The sequence below is a fragment of the Balaenoptera physalus genome, assembly GCF_965194825.1.
Source record: "Balaenoptera physalus genome assembly, chromosome: 5".
In the NCBI taxonomy this organism is placed as follows: domain Eukaryota; kingdom Metazoa; phylum Chordata; class Mammalia; order Artiodactyla; family Balaenopteridae; genus Balaenoptera; species Balaenoptera physalus.
In genome coordinates, this window is record NC_138884.1 from 113,081,597 (window position 1) to 113,101,433 (window position 19,837).

Consider the following 19,837-nt stretch of genomic DNA (forward strand, 5'->3'; position numbering starts at 1 on the left):
TTACCACACACACCAGCTGTGAAGGGACTTGTGGGCAAAACCTACTCAAATATCAAAGAGTGGCCTGCCTCTCCTCCTGCACAATAAACTAAGATTTAGAGGACCAGTTCTGAAAGCATGTCAATCCAACTGGAGCACCGAATAATGGATTCAGTTTCAAACGAGCTGGTTCCCTATACCTGGTCATAGGCCACACCCCAAAATCTAGTCACCGACAAATCTGCCATCTTTGGCTGAAGATGGACTGGGCCAGAGCGGATGGGCCAAACTGTTACAGAGAAACCCCCTCTAAAGAGCAGAACTTCTGGCTGGGCAAAGATTATGATACACAAAAGACTGTTTTGACTGTTCCTGGATGAAATACTACAATTCACATGTACATTTAAACCGTGCAAAAAACTAACCCACAAAACCCTCTAATTGAAAATGTGTAGAAGTGATGTAGTTAAAACAACTGCTTCCTAGTCTGACCAAGTTATTTTTTGACCTGTCACATTTAAAAATATTTTCACTACCACAAATTTAGAACTTGGGACAAGAATATATTTTATTTTCTCATACAAGTTTTACCAAAAATATATTTTTTTCTTAACTTAAAAATACAGCTTTGGAAAGCAAAATTTGAGTTGTTATAATTCATTACATGTTTTACAAACAGTTGTGAAAGGAAGAGATCAATGGAATGGATTCGATTTTTAAATATAAAAATGTTCATTTTAAAAGCTTGACCTTGTCATTTAATAACTTCAAGGTGGGGTTCTTGCTGATTTTCTTGTTAAAGATGACCAGGAGCTCCTCTTCAGATTTGTGATGTTCATTTGTCTCTGCATAATACTGAGCTAAAACCTTCACAAAGAAAAACAACTGTCAAATGGGTGTATTTGTCCTGAAAACTGACCTACAATGTTCTTCCTCTGACCCACAATAAGGCCGACAGTGACAAATGAAAGAACCCAGGTGCTGGTTACACAAGGGTGTCCTGCTCGTGACAATTCATGTGGCTGTACACGTGTGAGCACTTGGCTGCATGTTTCAGACACTGATAAAAAGTTACAATGAGAAAAAAACATTGTTCTGCAATAATCAAAAGATAGCAACATATCTAGAGCAGTAATTTTCATATTTAATGTAGGCACTGTTCTGGCTGAGGAAGTGTGAATGGGTTTGGCTCCATCCCTTCCCCACAAGCCCTGAGGGGCTAAAAGGAGCAACTTGAAAGTCACTGAGACACACACATACACACTACAGTATTTCAGATTTAGAAAAACAGAACAAAACTGTACATTTTAAAATAAAGAACTGATTCTCCCCAGCTTATATATACCTGGTTCATACTTCATACCTTTTTCCTTAGCTTTTTGATTGTTATTTCGTTGTCTGGGGCCTGTTTCAGAACTGCTTTAATAGTTCCCTTCCAGTTGAATTTACCTACAATATAGAGAATTACATGTAAAACACTGTATTACTGTAAAACACTGTTGTACTACCAAAAGGGTTAAGAAACCATTTCTGCACCATCTATTTGCTGCTACCCAGGAATGAAGAAGCCCAGAACGGACAGGATGCCACAGTACCGTGCTGCAGACACCTGCCCCGTCCAATCACAGTGGCCTAGGAGCGCTGACTACCATCCACAGAACTCATTCTTAGAGTGAGCAGGTTAACTAAGTATCATTAAGTACCACCATCCTATAAATTCCTATAAAAAGATAGGACTTGTATCTAATGAACTTAAGATTTACTAAGGATCCACTAAGATCAAGGGGCTGTCTAAGCACAGTAAGCAAGGCAAAGATGAGCAAAAGGAGCTGAACCTTGAACCAGAGAGGACAGCCACAAATAATTCCTGTCAGCAGGTTAGGACTCATCTAGGGAACCTCTGCTTCTGGGAAGATGAAGACATGTAGGCTGAAGATACATAAAGCTAATGAAAGAATTCAGAGATTTAAATACACAGAAAGACATGCTATGTTCATGGTGTAGAAGACTCAACACAGTAAAGTGACCAATTCTCCCCAGATTGATATACAGGTATAATGCAATTCCTACATAAATCACAGCAAGATTTTTTGCAGATATAGGTAAGATTATTCTAAATCTTCTAATTTTGAAAAAGAATAAAGTGAGAGGAATAAGCCTACCCAATGTAAAAACTTTGGATATAACTACTCTAGTCAAGAATGTGTGGTGGGGCTCCCCTGGTGGCGCAGTGGATAAGAATCTGCCTGCCAGTGCAGGGGATACAGGTTCAATCCCTGGTCCAGGAAGATCCCACATGCCGCGGAGCAACTAAGCCCGTGCACCGTAACTACTGAGCCTGCACTCTAGAGCCCGTGATCCACAACTACTGAGCCCACGTGCCACAACTACGGAAGCCTGCGCGCCTAGAGCCCGTGCTCTGCAACGAGAAGCCACACAATGAGAAGCCCACGCACCGCAACGAAGAGTAGCCCCCGCTTGCCGCAACTAGAGAAAGTCCACACACAGCAACGAAGACCCAACACAGCCAAAAATATATAAATAAATAAATATTAAAAAAAAAAAAGAATGTGTGGTGGAGGGACGGATACACAAACCAATGAAACAGAACCCAGAACAGAACTACACAAATATGCCCAATGGATATTTGACAAAGGTGCAAAAGCAATTCACTGAGGGAATAGACATCCTTTTCAACAAATGGTGTGGACCAAATGGACACTGATGAGCAAAGAAATGAACCTTGAACCAAGTCTCATACCTCATAAAAATTAACTCAAAATGGATCATGGACTTGGGTGTAAAATCTAAAACTGTAAGACATTTTGGAAAAAACAGAAAAAAAGTCTTTGGGATTTAGGGCTGGCAAAGAGAGTTCTTAGATGACATCAAAAGTATCATCTCTTAAAGGAAAAACTGATAAATGAGCCTTCATCAAAATCAAAAACTTCTGCTCTACAAAAAGATACTGTTAAGAGGATAAAAAGACAAGCTACAGACTGAAAAAAAACTTGCAAACCACATATCTCACAAAGGACTAGTATTTAGAATATATAAAGAACTCTCAAATCCCAACAGTTAAAAAAAAAAAATCAAACAATCCAATTAGAAAATGGGCAAAGAACAAGAACAGACAATTTAATGAAGAGATAGACAAATGGCAAATAAGTACATGAAAAGATATTCAACGTCATTAGGGATATCCAAATTAAAACCACTATGAGCTATTACTACATACCCATTAAAATGGCTAAAATAAAAAATAGTAACACCAAATGTTGGCCAGGGTGTGGGGAAACTGGACCCCTCACACATTGCTGGTGGGAATATTAAATGGTACAGCCACTCTTGAGGAAGCTGGCAGTTTCTTAAAAAACTAAACATGCAACTACCGTACTAGACAGCCACTGCACTCCTGAACATTTATTCCGGAAAACATGACACATGTCCACAGGAAAAACTGTACATGAACTTTATTCATAATAACCCTGAACTGGAAATAACCTAGATGCCTGTCAACAGACGAATGGATAACCAAATTGTGGTACATTCACACCAGACCACTGCTCACAATGACGAGGAATGGATTACTGAGATGTGCGGTAACCTGGATGAATCTCCTGAGAATAACGCTGAGTGGAAAGAGCCAGTCTCGAAAGGTTACATTTACATACTAAATGATGCCATTTATGTCACATTCTGAAACTATAAAATTATAGAAATGGAGAGGTAAACAGAGAGGTAAATGGAGGTAAACGGACAGTGTTGACCTCTGGGGTAAAGGAGGGGGTGGGGAGAGAGGAAAGTGGGTGTGGCTATAAGAGGACAGCAGGAGGGTCCTCGTGGGGATGGGAACGTTTGTCTCTTGACTGTACGAGGTCAACAGCCCAGTGGAGTTTTGTCCTACAGTTGTGTGAGGTATCAGCCTCGGAGGAAATGGGGTAAAGGTTACAGAAGGATCCGTAAGTCTGTATTATTTCTTACAACTGGACGTGAATCTACAATTATCTCAAAACTGAAAATTTAACTTAAAAAAAAAAAAAAAGAAAAGCTTCACATAATCAAAGTTACAAGCTAAGAAATCTAACCCAACTTGGGCAGTTACTGAAGTTCTGTGAATAAAGTCTCGATTCCCATCGGGTCCTCGGGCCTGTCCTTGACTGGCAGGACCCTAGGGAGTGCTCTAGGCCTGAGCAGTGGGAACAGCTCTGTGGAGGGGGCAGCATTTAAGAGGAACCTTGGAGCTGACAACTGCGCACTCTGGCTGAGGGACGGGGTGGCCGTGGGGCTCCGAGCGCGGGGACAGCAGGGACAGACCCAGAGACGGGAGGAGGAACAGCCAAGGCCGGCTGGACCTCAGGGTACTTCTCGGAGAGGATGAGAGGCAGGGACAAGGAAGCAGGGAGAGCGAACAGGGCCTTAGAACCAGGGTTTATTTTAAGCTCCAAAGATAACACATGCTTCCAATCCAGACAGCTTTACATTCTATCCTTAAAGCTGGACAGACCCTGTAAGACCAACTCACACAGCTCTCCCTCATTACTTAGCAGTCACACCCTAGAGAGCGGATTTTGCTTCAAGTTCTTCCACGTGCCTCCGGAGGGCATGACCATCAGACGGGCTCAGCTCTCCTCCTCCTCCCCCAGCCTAAAGAGAGCAGAGCTTCCAAATGATGGCAGCCATACCTTTTGCAGGAGCCTCATGGTTTTCCGGTTCTCCGTTCTCAGAATGTCCCGGGAGCTTAATCTTTTTCTTCTTAGAATCTGCTTCAACTAAGTAATTAGAAAGATTTAAAAAAATATTTCACATTTATACTAGCAGCTACCATTTAATGAGAGGCCTACATGGCCAGGCCCATCACATCCATCACCCTGCTCATTCCCCAAGCACCCCAGACCCATGGGGTTTCTCCTCCAAGGCAGATGACAAAATGGGCAGTTGCGAGGTGATGGCACCTGCCCAGACTAAGCCCAGGACGGCCTGATCCCAAACCTTATGCTCTCTGCCTTACGTGGTTCAAAAGGCAAGGTCTAACAGATTTTAGATATCCCAAACTCACAGCTTAAAAAGTATTTAACAAACCCTGGGGGGCTTCCCTGGTGGCGCAGTGATTAAGAATCCGCCTGCCAAAGCAGGGGACACGGGTTCGAGCCCTGGTCCGGGAAGATCCCACATGCCGCGGAGCAACTAAGACCGTGCGCCACAACTACTGAGCCTGCGCTCTAGAGCCTGTGCTCCGCAACAAGAGAGGCCGCGATAGTGAGAGGCCCGCGCACCGCAACAAGGGAAGCCACCACAATGAGAAGCTCGTGCACCACAACGAAGAGGAGCCCCCGCTCGCCGCAACTAGAGAAAGCCGGCGCGCAGCAACAAAGACCCAACGCAGCCAAAGATGAACAAAAATAAATAAATAAATTTATAAAAAAACCAAAAAACAAAACAAAACAAAAACCAAACCCTGGAGTATAAGCTAGCCACAAACCTTCCGAATGCTTCCGCTTTCTTTTCCCTAGACTGGTTTTTGTCTCCCCTTCCCGCTCCGCGCCTCTGTCCACCGCCCCGTCCTGGGTGCGCTCAGCCTTGCTCCTCTTCCTCTGGCTCTTCTCCCCTGCAGCCTCCTGCTCGGCCTCCTGTCCTGCTTTGCGCTTCTTAGGCTTCTGACTCTTTGAATTCTCTTGGTGGTTTTCTAATTTTTGTTCTTTCTTTCCCTTTTTTCTCTTCTTCTGCCGTTCTTCCTTCCTTTCTCTCTTATTCTTCTTCGTCTCTGCTGGCTCTTCCATGCTGTCATTTGCTTTGGAGGACGCGACCTTGGCGTTGTTCTCTGCACGTGGTTTGGCCACTTGCTCCAGAGGCTGCTGATCTTGCCCCTTACTGACTGGTTCCTTATTATTAAGCAAAACCAAGAAACACATTAATACTCATTCCAGACACATATCATCTCATGTATCTACTGAATAAATTCTTCTAAGGAAATTGTTAGTATTTACCATTTTATAACTGTGACCCCCCCCCCAAAAAAAACAGTTAACATGTAGCAGTAAATATACAAAAATGGAAAAAACTACCCCCAGCCCACATTCCTCTCTGCACTTAACATTTTCATTCCACTGGAAAAGTGAAGAATCCGTATGTCACGTAAAAGCCAGACCTTTAATTCTGGCTTGCTATTTGCCTTTTAGGTAGAAGACGAGCATGTAGGTGTGGCAGAAACCACCAGATTTATGCATCTGCAGACCTGGGTTCAAGTTCCAGCTCTGTTCATTACTAACCAGGTAACTCAGGGCAAGTTATTTATCTGCTCCAAACCTATTTCCTCATCTGTGAAAAGAAAGCTAGTGATATCTACCTGATACAGTTCATGTACGAATAAAATGAGAAAAGCGATGCTCAATAAAGCAGCCAGATGTACGGGAAGAGTTCTGTAAACTACTGAGTACTAGGCAGAGGTGCTGTTATCATCACCAGTGTTTAGATTGATGGTTACCCTTAGCGGACAGTCAGGGACACCTGGACAGAGTATAAAGTGGCGAGTAAGGAGCCATGGAAATGTGAGCTGGAATAAGATAAACTTCCCATTTACTGCACCACCTTATTCAAACCAGCACACAGATTGTTTTTAAAAATGACTTCAGCAAAGCCAGCCCCACTGCCTGCTGTCCTCTGACTATAAATATGCTGCAGTCTCTAGGCCTGCCCTTTCTCAAAAGAGGATGTGGAGCAATTCACTGAACTGCTCGGGGAGCCCTGATGCATCTGGAGGGGCAGGGCCAAGGTCAGTGCTGGCGGCTCTGGGGCTGCTGCAGGTGTGGTGGACAGTCCGAGGCCAGGGCCCACGTTCCATCCCTGTTAGTTACCGGCCAGGTGACTGGCACAAGTCACCGCAGTCCTCCTCCTTTGAGAGGCGAGGTCACAAGGGGGGAATGCTGCTCCCAAGCTGGACCAAATGAAGGCCTGGCTTTCACTGACAAACGAGAACTCTACTGAGCTCCCGCCTCAGGCAACCCTTAATGCCCAGCCCCTGGCTCAGAGTAGCATTTAAGATATTAATACTAAAGATTAAACTAAATAGTTGGAGTTTTCTCAGCAGCAGTTCAGAGAAGTCAAGTCGTCCATGTACATGCGGGGGAGGCAGGGGATGAGTTCAGAAAGGATCTCAGGAGGAAGAGGGACACCCTGTCCTACAAGCTCCCTCCTAGGGTACAGTGTGTAGCGAGCATGATCACACCAGGGTCTGAGCGCCGCAGCCCCGAGACTGACCCGTTCAGCTAAGTCTCCAGCTGCTGCCTCGCCTCCACTTCCAAACCAATCCCCCAGCTGCTGGGAGAAGGTGGAGCGAGGGAGGGGAGAGAGCGAGGAAAGGAAGGAAGGAGGGAGGGAGGGAAGGAGGGAGGGAAACACACATTCATCCGCCCAGCAGCCACTCAATAAATGAGTGAACAAATTCACTCCCCATCTACTTCCTACTTCATTCCAGGCTCTCCTCCAATGTGGCCACCTCAGGGACGACTTCACCGACTCTCTCCTGACAGAGCGCCCTCCTTTACTCTCTGTCCCATCTCCTGCCTCCCATTGCTTCCTGCCCCATATCACCACCTGACACCATAGCATCAACCCTTATACTCAGCTGTCTGTCTCCCCCACTAGAATACAGCTCTGGAGGGCAGGACTTGGGCCTGAGGATGGCTGCGTCCACAGTGACCAGGTGCGATGCGCACCAGGGTACAGAGAGTGTTGTAGCTGAGAAGAATATAAAGCCTCCAGCCCAACACCTCCGGGGCCTCTGAACTGTTTGCACCACAATCTCTAGGCACGTGCTGGGACATTTACTGTACAAAGGCAGTGCAATAACAAGCCTCATTTTATAGAGCTCAGAGTTTACCACGAGCTGCTTGCTGGTTATTTTATTTAATTCTTAGTATGTTCACGGCTTTAAAAAGGAAAGTGGAAAACACTTTTTTTTTTGAGCTCTGGAGTTAAACTAAGTAATTTTAAACTTTTGATTCTTCGTTAAAATGTAAATAACCTTTAAAAAGCAGGTGCCACATAAATGCCAATTAAATGATTGGTATTAAGGTTTCAAAGGCCTAGTTTGTATGTTTAGAGACAAACGCTAGATATACTGCCAAGAGAAAGTTTCATTTTTAATCCCAATTTGTGGCCAAAACTATTCTCTCTACATAAAAAAGCAAATCAATTGCTGACAAGGTGACTAGAATAAAAGACCAGACAGATGCCACTGTTTTTTTGAAACACTAACAATGTGTCTCCAGATGGGACTTAAGCCCCAAGTAGGAGCTAAGTGCAACTGAATTAATGAGAAAAATGTTTAACAATGTAACCAAGAATGTGCCTACAAGATATCAAAGTAAGACTCTGCATGTATATTCCACATCTGGGGCCTCTCTGATCAAACCATTTTGGCTGAAGGTGGTTGACTCATTCACTCCAACGACTTCTCCGTCCAGCAGAAGGAAGGAGACCAGCACTTACCAAGTGCCCCCTACCTGCTGGGCATGAGCTGGGATGTCTGTATACCCTCATTTGCCTTCTGTGACCCCTCACCCCACACCTAAAAGAACACCTAGTCACCCTCTCTGTCCTCACCCTGTTTATTTTTCTTGGTGGCATTATCACACCTGAGATATTTTCTATTTTTTGTTTGGGGCCTGACACACATCAGGTACCCAGTAAGTATTGAGTATAAATACCCACTTTTATTTAAGATAAGGAAACTTAGGCTCAGAGAGGTTAAATAACATGCTCAAGATCAAACGCTTGGCAAACAGCACAGCAGGGATTCAAACCAGATCTGTCAGAAACCCGAAGGTCCCGTTCTTTCTAACACTTCCCGCTGCCTGATTTCTAAGCAGATCAATTCATGTTAACTGGTACCATTATCAAACATTGGGATTAAATACCTTTCTCTGCACAATAAGGAAATCTTCTCTGCAGTGCACTGTTTATTCCTTCCCATTAATGAAGGCACAGAGAGGCTCTCTGAAAAAGAAGGCTGTCCTGACCTCCAAAAATAAGACATTCCCATTTCATTATTACCAATCATTTTTGCCACACTACAAGTCTAGAGTGAGATCTGACTTACATTGCTGGAAGCTTCAGAAAAGATATTCCACACCTGTTCCAGGATGGATTCATTATGAACTTTTAAACTGTTCTTCATCCAATTCTGTATGGAAAAGAAAAAGAAAAAAACCCACTTATCCCATATTTTGACAGGTATACATAAGCTGTCACCAATAGGCCCATAGCCCTTCCATTCAAGGAAGTCATATCAAATACATACCTGAAATTTCGCCCTTTTCCTGGGAACGTTGTCAAAACCACTAATTTGCCCTAAAAGTTCCCTCACTTTGGGGCCGACACTGGGTCTTTTTATTAATTCATTAATTTTCTACAAAAAAGGAAGATAAAACAAAAACAATAAATAATTGACCGATGAGTTTCATGAAAGTCAAACTAGAGGGTTCACACTTCACGTACAGATTTTGTATTAATGTCTATGCTTACAAATTCAACATAGTACTGAAAGTCCAGAGCGATTAGGCAAGAAATAAAGCACCTACATTGGAAAGGAAGAAGTAAAATAATCTCTGTTCGCAGATAACATAGTCTTATATGGTGCAAACACAAAAGATTCCACAAAAAGAATCTTCAGGACCAATTAACAAGTTCAGCAGTTACAGGATACAAAATCAACACTCAGAAATCAAGTTGCATTTATATACACTAACAGTAAACAAATTGAAAAAGAAATTAAGAAAACAATTCCATTTATAATACCATCAAAAAGAATAAAATACTTAGGAACAAACTTAACCAACCAAGGGGGTGAAAGACATATACTGAAAACTATAAAACACTGCTGAGAGAAATTAAAGATACAAATAAATGGAAAGATATCCCATGTCCATGAATTGAAGACAATATTATTAAGATGTCAGTACTACCCAAAGAGAGCTACAGATTCAAATGTAATCCCTATCAAAAAATGAAAAAGTTCTGGAGATAGATGGTGGTGATGGTTGCACAACATTGTGGATGTACTTAGTTGTATATACTTTAAAATGGTAAACTATATGTCATGTATAATCTATCACAATTTTTAAAAACTGAAAGAAAAAAATATAAACAAACCAAAAGTGATCAAAAGAATAAGACAAAAATGGATAGTCTAGGGACTAGGGAATAAATCTAACAAACAAACATGACATAGCAAGAACAGAGATGAAAAATAAATAAGTGATCTAGAGAAAGGGCTTATGGCAATCACCGTGAAGGCAGAGGAAAAAGGTAATTATTAAAGTTAGGGAGATGGCAATACATAAGAAAGATGGTCACTTATGAACCAACAAATAAAGACAAATAATGCAGCTAAACAAATATAGTGCAGGAAAGGGTCCCTGCATTAGGGAAGAACTGCAGCTACATATAAACAGACCAGAAAAAAACTGACATAGGGTACAAAGAGGATAAGGCACCCAGGCAGAAAAACAAATCAAGAAAGCATGAACAAGGAAGAAGTCAGGCTAGCTCAGCACTGGCCAGAGCTGCGTGCGGAACCAGACGAGAAGCGCACCGGAGACCAAGTTTGGAGGAAAACACTGTGATCCATGCCAAATAGGGTATTTCTCCCTGACCCACTATCCACTCTCCGTGTATAAGCACAGAGACATCTGGAAGGATGCTCGGTGAACATTAACACTGATGGGATTCCAAAATTCAATCTTTAAAAATGGAGAGTTTAAGGATTTAAGGAAAAGAATAAATACTCAAATCCATGTCTGTTGGACAGGTCGCAGCAGGACCCGTGCACTCTCCCAGCAGACCACATTCGGTCTTAGGTGTCTGCTAACGACGCCAGCTAGGGAGCTAGAGAGGGCTCAGATGGGGAGCGGACCGGTGCACCAGGACAGTATCCAGAACAAAGTCCTCGGATCTCTAATACAGTGGCACGGCTGCTGAAGCCTGACAGTTTAGAACAAGGGTGGGCAAACCTTTTCTGAAAAGATTTGAGATTTTGCAGACCACTCCGTTTCTGTCCTAACTACTCAGTGCAGTCCTTGTAGCACTAAAGCAACCATAGACAATGTGTAAACAAATGGGTATGGCTGGGTGCCAATAAAACTTTACAAAGAGGCGGTGGGCCGGATCTGACCTGTGGGCTGTAGTTTGCTGAACTCTGCTCTAGAGGATTTCCTTCAAGATGTTATGTCAACAGACACAGAACTCACACACCAGGCACCTCCAGCGCAGGGGCCTAGGAATGTCATCTGGTGCTCAGGGAGAGCAGACATAGGGCCCCAAAGTGTGGCTGATGGCCGCCAGCCCAAATACCTCAGTTAAGACAAGGGGTCTCACTAGCTTCTCAACCTGCACTGGCAGACTTTGTTAGTCCTTTGTGAACCGATTTTCCCTCCCAGGAGTTTTCTAACTCAGTAAGCTAGTCAGTATCAGAAAATTCACATTTAAACTCTGTCATCAAAGAGAGTAACTATTTATTTGATTTCCAGGAAAATACAGAGTTTCCACACAGATGACATTTGTCTTTTCATTCTCCTACCTTCCTTTCTGAATCTTTCCTCCTGCTACTATTCTGTAAATGGTGAATAACATACTGGAAGTTATACCTCGGTAAATTACGGATTTCGTTGCTTTTGCCACTTTTATAATGTATGTTTTCATTTTATTTTAGAAGTAGAAAATTCCTCACATTTATGAAAATGTCTCTGTTTTGCCCGACTCTGATGACAGCCATCAAAGCTTAACATAGTTTGAGTTATAAAAGTTACATCATCACTAGATGCAGATACAGATTAGAAAGCTTCCGTTCGGTTTCGTAGCCAAGGGAAAGTCAGTGAGAATTAGGAAATATTTTTGCAAGAAATCTGCAAAACGTGTAAAGACAAAATACACTGCTGTTGTACTGAAAGAGAAATAAAGAGCTCTATCCTAAGACGTGATGTTTCTGGGTGTTGCCTGCACAGATGATACATTTATTCTTGGTTTCTTAGGTGTCCCAAGAAAGTAGAAGATGTCAGATGAAGCTTCTTGATGAATTAGAAAGATCTTACAGGGCTTCCCTGGTGGTGCAGTGGTTAAGAATCCGCCTGCCAAGGCAGGGGACACGGGTTCGAGCCCTGGTCCGGGAAGATCCCACATGCCGCAGAGCAACTAAGCCCGTGCGCCACAACTACTGAGTCCGCGCGCCTAGAGCCCATGCTCCGCAACAAGAGAAGCCACCGCAATGAGAAGCCCGCGTACCGCAATGAAGAGTAGCCCTCACTCTCCGCAACTAGAGAAAGCCCGTGTGCAGCAACAAAGACCCAATGCAGCCAAAAATAAATAAAAATAAAAATAAATTAAAAAACAGAACAGTTGAAGTCGTAAAAAAAAAAGAGAAATAGTCCAAGTAAAATACTAATAAAAAAAAAAAAAAAAAGAAAGAAAGACCTTACCTGAATCCATGCCTGCTGTTTAACATCACCTTTGTGGGTTTTACCTTCATACCCTTTGCCACCATACTTCTGATCTTCGCTTATGCATTTCACATGGTTTTTATAGTCATCACCCCTTAAAGTGAGAAAGTTCCACCATTAGATTGATTCTCAAATTGGAGTCTCTGTCTAAAGCTAGCACGCTGCCCCAGCCTTCTGCCGTCCACACTTACATTCACATCTGTGTTCTGCACGGCCACCCCACCTCTTTCATTTACTATGCTGGTAACCTCCTGGTCACATCACATTTTCCTTCTTCCCAACTGTTCAAAACCCACCACCAAACTTTCCACCCATTTTTATATACAAATGTCTTAAAATCAAATTGATAGGCAGCATTTGTTTTTTAGTCATATGTGAATATATACTAAATAAAAAAGAAAAGAATTCTCTGCAACAGGGTGGCTTTATCTTAAATTACAAAACCTGTAGGACTTCCTGGTAATATAGTAGGCAATCAATAATCAGTTGTAGACTAAGTTAAAAGGTGGTGTAAAATGGTGGTATCAGGTCACAAAAAAGATCTCAGAGCCTTGGAAAAAAAGAAAACTCGATTCTGTCTCAAACGATCTTTCTGAAGCTCTATGGGGTCCTCAGGGAAACGTTGGGACAAGGTTGAGGGCAAAGTCCCCTAAGGAGAAACCACCCAATTTTCACCTGTTCTATATATCCTTCCTCCTAGGATTAGGTATGAACGAAGACTTTAGCAGTTTCCAAACTTTTTTTTTTTCTTGTTTTAAATATCACTGCTTTAGAAAGAAATTAAAAGGGACTGTCAGCAAATATCCCCCAAATGCCATAGAGGCCATTAGGGCAGATGCACCAAAAATGTCCTTTTTACCTGAACCCTCTGAAGCTGAAGGGAATCAGTACGAGGCTGAGGTTGGCCAACTGCGAATGACCCTCCCGAAGAAACAGTGGACGAGCAAGATCCATCCTGCCCCCTCCCCTCAGTCCTCCCCTTTCCAGAGACCCCCTCAGTGGAAGCACCACACACGGGGGGCCAGGAGCTTCACTGCCACCATCTCCGCCGATTTTCTAGGGAGGGCCGAGCCTCTTCTCCCAGATAGCTCCTCCACTGTGAATTAATAAATTCATTTCCCGGTCTATAAATCCATTTCTTCACTGTGATCAGCACACCACACCCCTGAAACCCTACTCTACGTGGTCACCTCCCTGGGTCTGGTAACGGTGCCAAGGACACAACAGCAAGTGTCACAGACTGATCAGATTATAACCGAACCCATAATTCCCTTTCCCTGAGTCTTCTCTTTAAATCACCCTTAAAACGCAAACGGTCTTGTAAGGCACTTTTAATTTTTGTTCTTAATTTCTTTCCTCAAATTTACCTCTTGCTTATTCTTTTTTTTTTTTTTTTTTTTACTGCTTTGTGGGACCAGGGGTTCCATAACTGGTCTGGACCTTTACTATGGATCTACCTGAATTCTGTGGAACTTACCAGAAGTCTTTACCGCAGTCAATGCAGGAAAGACATTCACAGTTTCTGCAAAGAGCCACATGCTTTTCTACTTGTACTTTCTTCACTGATTCACCACATGCATTGCATGTAAAAAATACCATTTTTAGCTAAATGATTAAATATTTTTTATCCAAGACAGGTTTTAAGTCTTATCCTAAAAAAAATCAAAAAGGAAAAAAGATAATTATCATTGTAGTCTGAAACTTCTTTTCCAAATATATGATTCAGACAGCTAGCTTTTCACATGAAAACAACAACACAACAGAATCAAAGTTGATTAGCAATCTACATAAACCTCTACCACCACATAAGTAAAATTATAATCAACAATAATAATATGGCTAACATTTGTTGAGTGCTTACCATGTGCTGGGCTCTATTCTAAGAGCTCTACGCTAATGAACTTATTTAATCCTCACAGCAACCCTATGAGGTAAGGACTATTACTGTTCACAATTTACATGAGGTATTGGGACTCAGAGAGATTAAGTAATTTGCCCAAGGTCACACAGTAGCAGAACCAGGATTTAAGCTTCGCAGGCTGTCTCTAGAGATGAAGAGTTTTGGGGGCGTTAAATGAAATATCCTACCTTTCCCAATAACTTAAAGTGCATACATGAGTTCTCTTTCTCTCTAATGCCTCTAGGTATGCGCTGCAAATTATTTCAAGTCCCCAAATACAATACGAACACAGCAAAAGGGGAACTGAGAAAGGTTTAGAAAGTGGAGAAGAGGCCTAAAAATAATTTCTATAAGCACAGAAAGCACTCATATAGGCATAACTATGTACCCACCAGATGTTAAAAATGAGGATGTGCCTCTCAGTTTTAATGGACAGGAGTAGGTGTGGCTCCCTGTCAGATCAATAAGAAAGAAATGGGACCATATTCAGGTGTCCCAATGCTGGGTGCTGCATTACTGGAGGGTGTTCCCAAACCCAAGTGTCCCGAGCACTGCTCCATGATTAAGTGGGCCCACACCTACACATAACTACCATTTTAAAAGTTCACGGAGATGCTATTGTGCTCAAGAAAACACGAATTCACCTAAAAGTGTGACAGAAGTCATAGTAACTTTCCAGGGTTATATAATTTTTTATCACTAGATTCTAAGAGTATTGTCATTTTACATTATAAGTAAGTTTCATAGCAAAAATATTGAGAACAATTGTTTAACCCAGCACTTTCTTCCTCATGGTGAAGGTAAGGATCAAGTAAAATGATACAATTTGTTTCAGGATAAGACTTCATTTGAGAATCCTTCAGCACAAATGAGTGACTCCTGGGTCGTGGAAAATTCTCATGCATGAAATCACTGTCTCTCCTACACTCCCACGTTCTGAGTCACTGCTGGAGAGGACATACCTAAGCAAGGATCAGGGCTATTCCCATCCATTCAACCCTGAATGGAAATGTACATCCTGGCTGCAACTCCAGGGTTTACAGAGGCCCAGCTGGTCTCTCTTGGGGGTCTCTTGCCCTGCGGAGCACTGTCCGATGTCAGTTTGCCTGATGTGCTACACACAAAACGCGGGTCCCTGACCCCAGGACCCCTTCCTCAGCTCACCACCAGGGTTACATGTGGTCAGCTACAGCCTAGCAGAGAATCCAGAGGAAAACAAACCTGACTGTTCTGGGATGCGCACCAACAAAGACCATCTTCTCATCTGATTATGGTAAAGACATGTGAAACAGTCACGAGTCCTGGGGGGCTGGCATCACTTGGACTGTGACCCATTCCCCCGAAGCCAGCATTCTGCACCCCGCAGAAGGATGACGGATTACTGGCAGGCAACGGAGCAGCCACCCTGCCTCACGAGGAGAGAACAAGGCCAGAACAAAAGCCAACACCACACTGACAAATAAATAGTCTCTAGCGGCACTCTGGTCTAAGAATGAGAGTAAACCATTAATTAATCACCAAGAAACGGACTGTCATCGTACACACAAGGCAGAAGCAGCTGCGATGAGCCAAATTATCTGCTGGAAAATTTAAAAGTACTTTCATAATGAGATTCAACAATGAAAAAAATACCCCCTCAAACTGAAGCTCTGGACTGGAGCTTTCCAACCTTCATTTTTGAGGTCTATTCTGTATCTTAATCAAGGGGGAGAGGGGAGGGGAGGAGGCTCAGGCAGCCTTTGAGATCCAGCTGGGAGGTGCCGGCTGCAGTGGAAGGTCAGGAATTAAAGGCCTGAAGAGGACCGCTGGAGACAAAATTTATCAACTCAAAGAAGCCAGTGATGTTGACAAAAAAGATGCTCGGAATATCTGTGTAAAACATGTTTTACCTCTGGGGATTAACCATACACAGTGTAAACATCAATTCAGAAGAGGATTAGAATTTGGTCACATGTCCGTCGGAAAAATACCCCTCCAAACGTTTTCATTTGGTCTTTTGTGGCATACGTTCGCATTTAGAAATTTGTTGCGATTCTTTAAAAGGTAGAATGCGGGGCTTCCCTGGTGGCGCAGTGGTTGAGAATCTGCCTGCCAATGCAGGGGACACGGGTTCGAGCCCTGGTCTGGGAAGATCCCACGTGCCGCGGAGCAACTAGGCTCGTGAGCCACAACTGCTGAGCCTGCGCGACTGGAGCCTGTGCTCCGCAACAAGAGAGGCCGCGAAAGTGAGAGGCCCCCGCTTGCCACAACTAGAGAAAGCCCTCGCACAGAAACGAAGACCCAACACAGCCAAAAATAAATAAATAAATAAAAATTAAAAAAAAAAAAAAAGGTAGAATGCGTAGCTTGCACAGAAAGCCAGAACTCAGTCTCACAGTGCCTCTGGATTTTTAGAGCCATCACTGCATTTTTATAGTTGATGAGCAATGGGGGCAGTGTGGCCACCTGCTTGCCAAGGAGATAAGGTCTGTAAGGAGCTTACCCCTTTCTTTTATGCAGTAAACACTTGCCTGTGTGCCTGTGTGGGGAGAGGAGGGAGGGGCTGCAAAACAGCAAGCTCAAAACCACCCTAACTGCACAGCCTGCCTGGCAAGTCTGAGTGCAGGGCTGACAATTTCAGAAGTGCAAACGCTACAAACTTACAAAAAGACACCCTGTGAAAATTCAGCTCCTCTAATTGAAGATAGCACTGCACTTCCTGAAACAAAAGACTCAACTCATTCAAACTTCACAAGACTAAATAAATGTGGAAGAAATTTAAATAATTAAACTTTCAAATGATGTTTTTGGTAAATTTGTAACATTTGTAGCTCAGAGGTGAGAAAAGCTAAAAACATGCTGCATTAAGACTTTTAGGACACCTGTCTACTGGGTTCAGGTGCCATATATGTCATGACCGTCCATTTAAAGGAAACCTAAGTCTTTAGCCTAAAGCCAGGCCACACTGGGCAAGGGGACCACCCTTGTCACAGCAGAGTATGATGGGTATTGGACAGTAGCGCTGAGTTGATGGGCAACAGACAGCACCAGTACGGGGCCGGGAACTTGTGAAGCAATCCAGGCACCTCAGTCTCCTCTTACCAAGATGGTGGCCAAGTTCTGTTGACCTGGGCCTGGAGTCAGGGCCAGAGGATCTGAGCTGGAGTCCACATCTGCCAAGTGAAAACTAAATGAACTTGAGGTACCTAAACTTCGCAGATTCTGCTTATCTGTAAAATGGGTCTATTATCTATCATAGAGCACTGTGTGGAAAGTTAAATAACCAGATGTCAATGATGGATCCTTACCCAATGGTATAATTTCTTGTGATCTATTAATCTGCACATCAATGACATGGCTCCCAGTCCCCTCCAAACACATGCTTCTTTCTTTATTTCTTTATTTATTTATTTATTTATGGCTGTGTTGGGTCTTCGTTTCTGTGTGAGGGCTTCCTCTAGTTGCGGCAAGTGGGGGCCACTCTTCATCGCGGTGCGCAGGCCTCTCACTATCGTGGCCTCTCCCGTTGCGGAGCGCAGGCTCCAGACGCGCAGGCTCAGCAATTGTGGCTCACGGGCTTAGTCGCTCCGCGGCATGTGGGATCTTCCCAGACCAGGGCTCGAACCCGTGTCCCCTGCATTGGCAGGCAGATTCTCAACCACTGCGCCACCAGGGAAGCCCACATGCTTCTTTAAATGTGACCCTCAGTCTACCCATCCATCTTCATAAACTCTCTCTAGTCTCCTATAGCTCCCCACCCCATGGGTGCCCACGCTACTACCCTGTTCCCTGATGACATGAACTCAGGTTTGTTCTGGGATTGTATTTGGAATGATTTTTTACCTTCTTCCCTACACATTTTTGTATTGTTTATTAAAAAAAAAAAACTATTCTTAAAACATTCCTTCGCATACACACACAGACCCAAACCCCACTGCCACCATCACACACCGAAACAGCCCACCTGAGGGGCCAAGCTGTCAACAGCCCCCAGTGAGCACTGTGACCTTGAGCACTCAACCCTCAGAACTTAAATTCTCCCATCTGTGAAACAATGCCATCAGGTCAACTAGGCCAGTCCTGAGCCCCCTGGGGGGTGGCGGGGAGGAGGGAGAATTCCAAGAAACGAAGGGTATGGTGAAAGGGAAGGACAGACAAGTACAAACTGTCCACCATCACACCTAAACCTCTGAATGTGGGGTGATGAGGGTCTGGATGTGCACTCAGGGAGGACCTCTCCCTTGCTCTGCAAAAACTCTAGGAGGCAGGTACACCCATCTCCACTGGACAGATGAGCCAGCTGAGGCTGGGAGAAGCTGAGCCGTGTCTCTCTGCCTCCCAGTTGCAGTCTCACACCCTCCCCACACACTACATCACCAGCACGGGTTTAAACACTGGTGTAATAACTATCTGTGCAAGCCTATCTGTTAGGCACTATGCTAGGCACTGGTGGGGAAGGCTGGGGGAGCTCTTTGAATAAGTCCCAGATGGGCCCTCTGCAGGAAAGGCAGCCTTGCACTCACTCACACCCCACCTCATGCCCCTAATCTCTCCTCAGAGGCAGGAGTTGCAGAATATCCTGACATTTATTGAGCATCTACTATGTGCCAAGCCCTATCATAGGCGGTTAACACGTTTGGGCTCATGTAATCCTCACAAGAATCCTCTGAGTTAGATTCTATATTATTCCCTTTTGACAGACCAGGCACGAAGTGGTTCAGTAACCTGCAGCAGGTTACACATCCAGTTAGTGGCAAACCTGTTTTCACACGCAGCTATTCTGGCCCTAAGTCCCGGGCTCTCAAACACTATGCCCTAAGGCCTCCTCCTTTGGGACCCAGCTCCCCAAGACTCAGAGAAGGCAAGCGCCTCATCCCCAACATGCCGCAAGCCTTGCAGCCCAGTCCAGCGGTGACCAACCATCCTGGATGCAACCCCCTCTGTGGGTTCCCGGCACGAGGACCTTTCCATTTTAAAACCGGGAGGAATTGGTCATCCCAAATCCGGGACTCCTTCCACTTCCCCAGAGTACGAATGGGACCTGAATGCATTTCCTCCTTCCATGCGTATAAGCCAAAGGAGAGACTCTCTAACGGTGGAAATGCAGGCATCGGCCACAGCGCGTCCCCCTCCCCACTCTCTGAGCCCCAGCCTCCTAGGTCGGACCTCTGGGCCACCGCCCCTCACCTCTCAGCCAGCGCCCGCCAACGGTTTCAACCGGCCACGAGGAGCACGTGGAATCGCCACCGCCCGCCCAGCAGAGCCGCCACCTCCCTCCAGAGCTTCCCCCAGCAAAACTCGCTTCTGCGCCTCCCCGCGCGCCTGCGCGCCGTGGCCACACCTCCTGGCGGAAGTGACGCAACCGGAAGCCGGAGGCGGATCCTGCTGGCTGAGGGGGCGTTGTCGGGGCGGTTCGGCTGCCGGTGGAGCCCGGCGAACGGTGCTGAGGGCGGTGGCGGCGGCAGGAGAAGAGGAGGCGGCGGGG

The 19,837-nt window shown here is 44.5% G+C and overlaps 1 protein-coding gene across 2 annotated transcripts; it reads right to left on the reverse strand.

Moving 5' to 3' along the window:
- Window positions 1-529: 529 nt before the first annotated feature.
- Window positions 530-19,697, reverse strand: LYAR (Ly1 antibody reactive). Of its 2 annotated transcripts, XM_082462521.1 has the most exons (10): window positions 19,540-19,682; window positions 17,455-17,525; window positions 13,951-14,125; window positions 12,453-12,567; window positions 9,281-9,388; window positions 9,080-9,163; window positions 5,462-5,861; window positions 4,665-4,751; window positions 1,343-1,428; window positions 530-846 (listed from the first exon to the last, which is right to left on the reverse strand). In XM_082462521.1, the coding sequence occupies exons 3-10, from the start codon at window positions 14,070-14,072 to the stop codon at window positions 712-714; spliced, it is 1,137 nt and encodes a 378-aa protein (XP_082318647.1). In that variant the 5' UTR covers window positions 14,073-14,125; window positions 17,455-17,525; window positions 19,540-19,682; the 3' UTR covers window positions 530-711. The 2 variants fall into 2 exon arrangements, with proteins under 2 accessions (XP_082318647.1, XP_082318646.1); XM_082462520.1 differs by lacking the exon at window positions 17,455-17,525 and having other exon boundaries at window positions 19,540-19,697.
- Between the last annotated feature and the right edge of the window lie 140 nt (window positions 19,698-19,837).

Coding starts and splice junctions, on each gene's coding strand:
- LYAR (XM_082462520.1), bottom strand. CDS start 14,072: ATGGTATTTTTTACATGCAATGCATGTGGTGAATCAGTGAAGAAAGTA. Junction 12,568..13,950: donor GACTGCGGTAAAGACTTCTG/GTAAGTTCCACA, acceptor TCTCACTTTAAG/GGGTGATGACTATAAAAACC. Junction 4,752..5,461: donor AAAGCGGAAGCATTCGGAAG/GTTTGTGGCTAG, acceptor CTAATTACTTAG/TTGAAGCAGATTCTAAGAAG.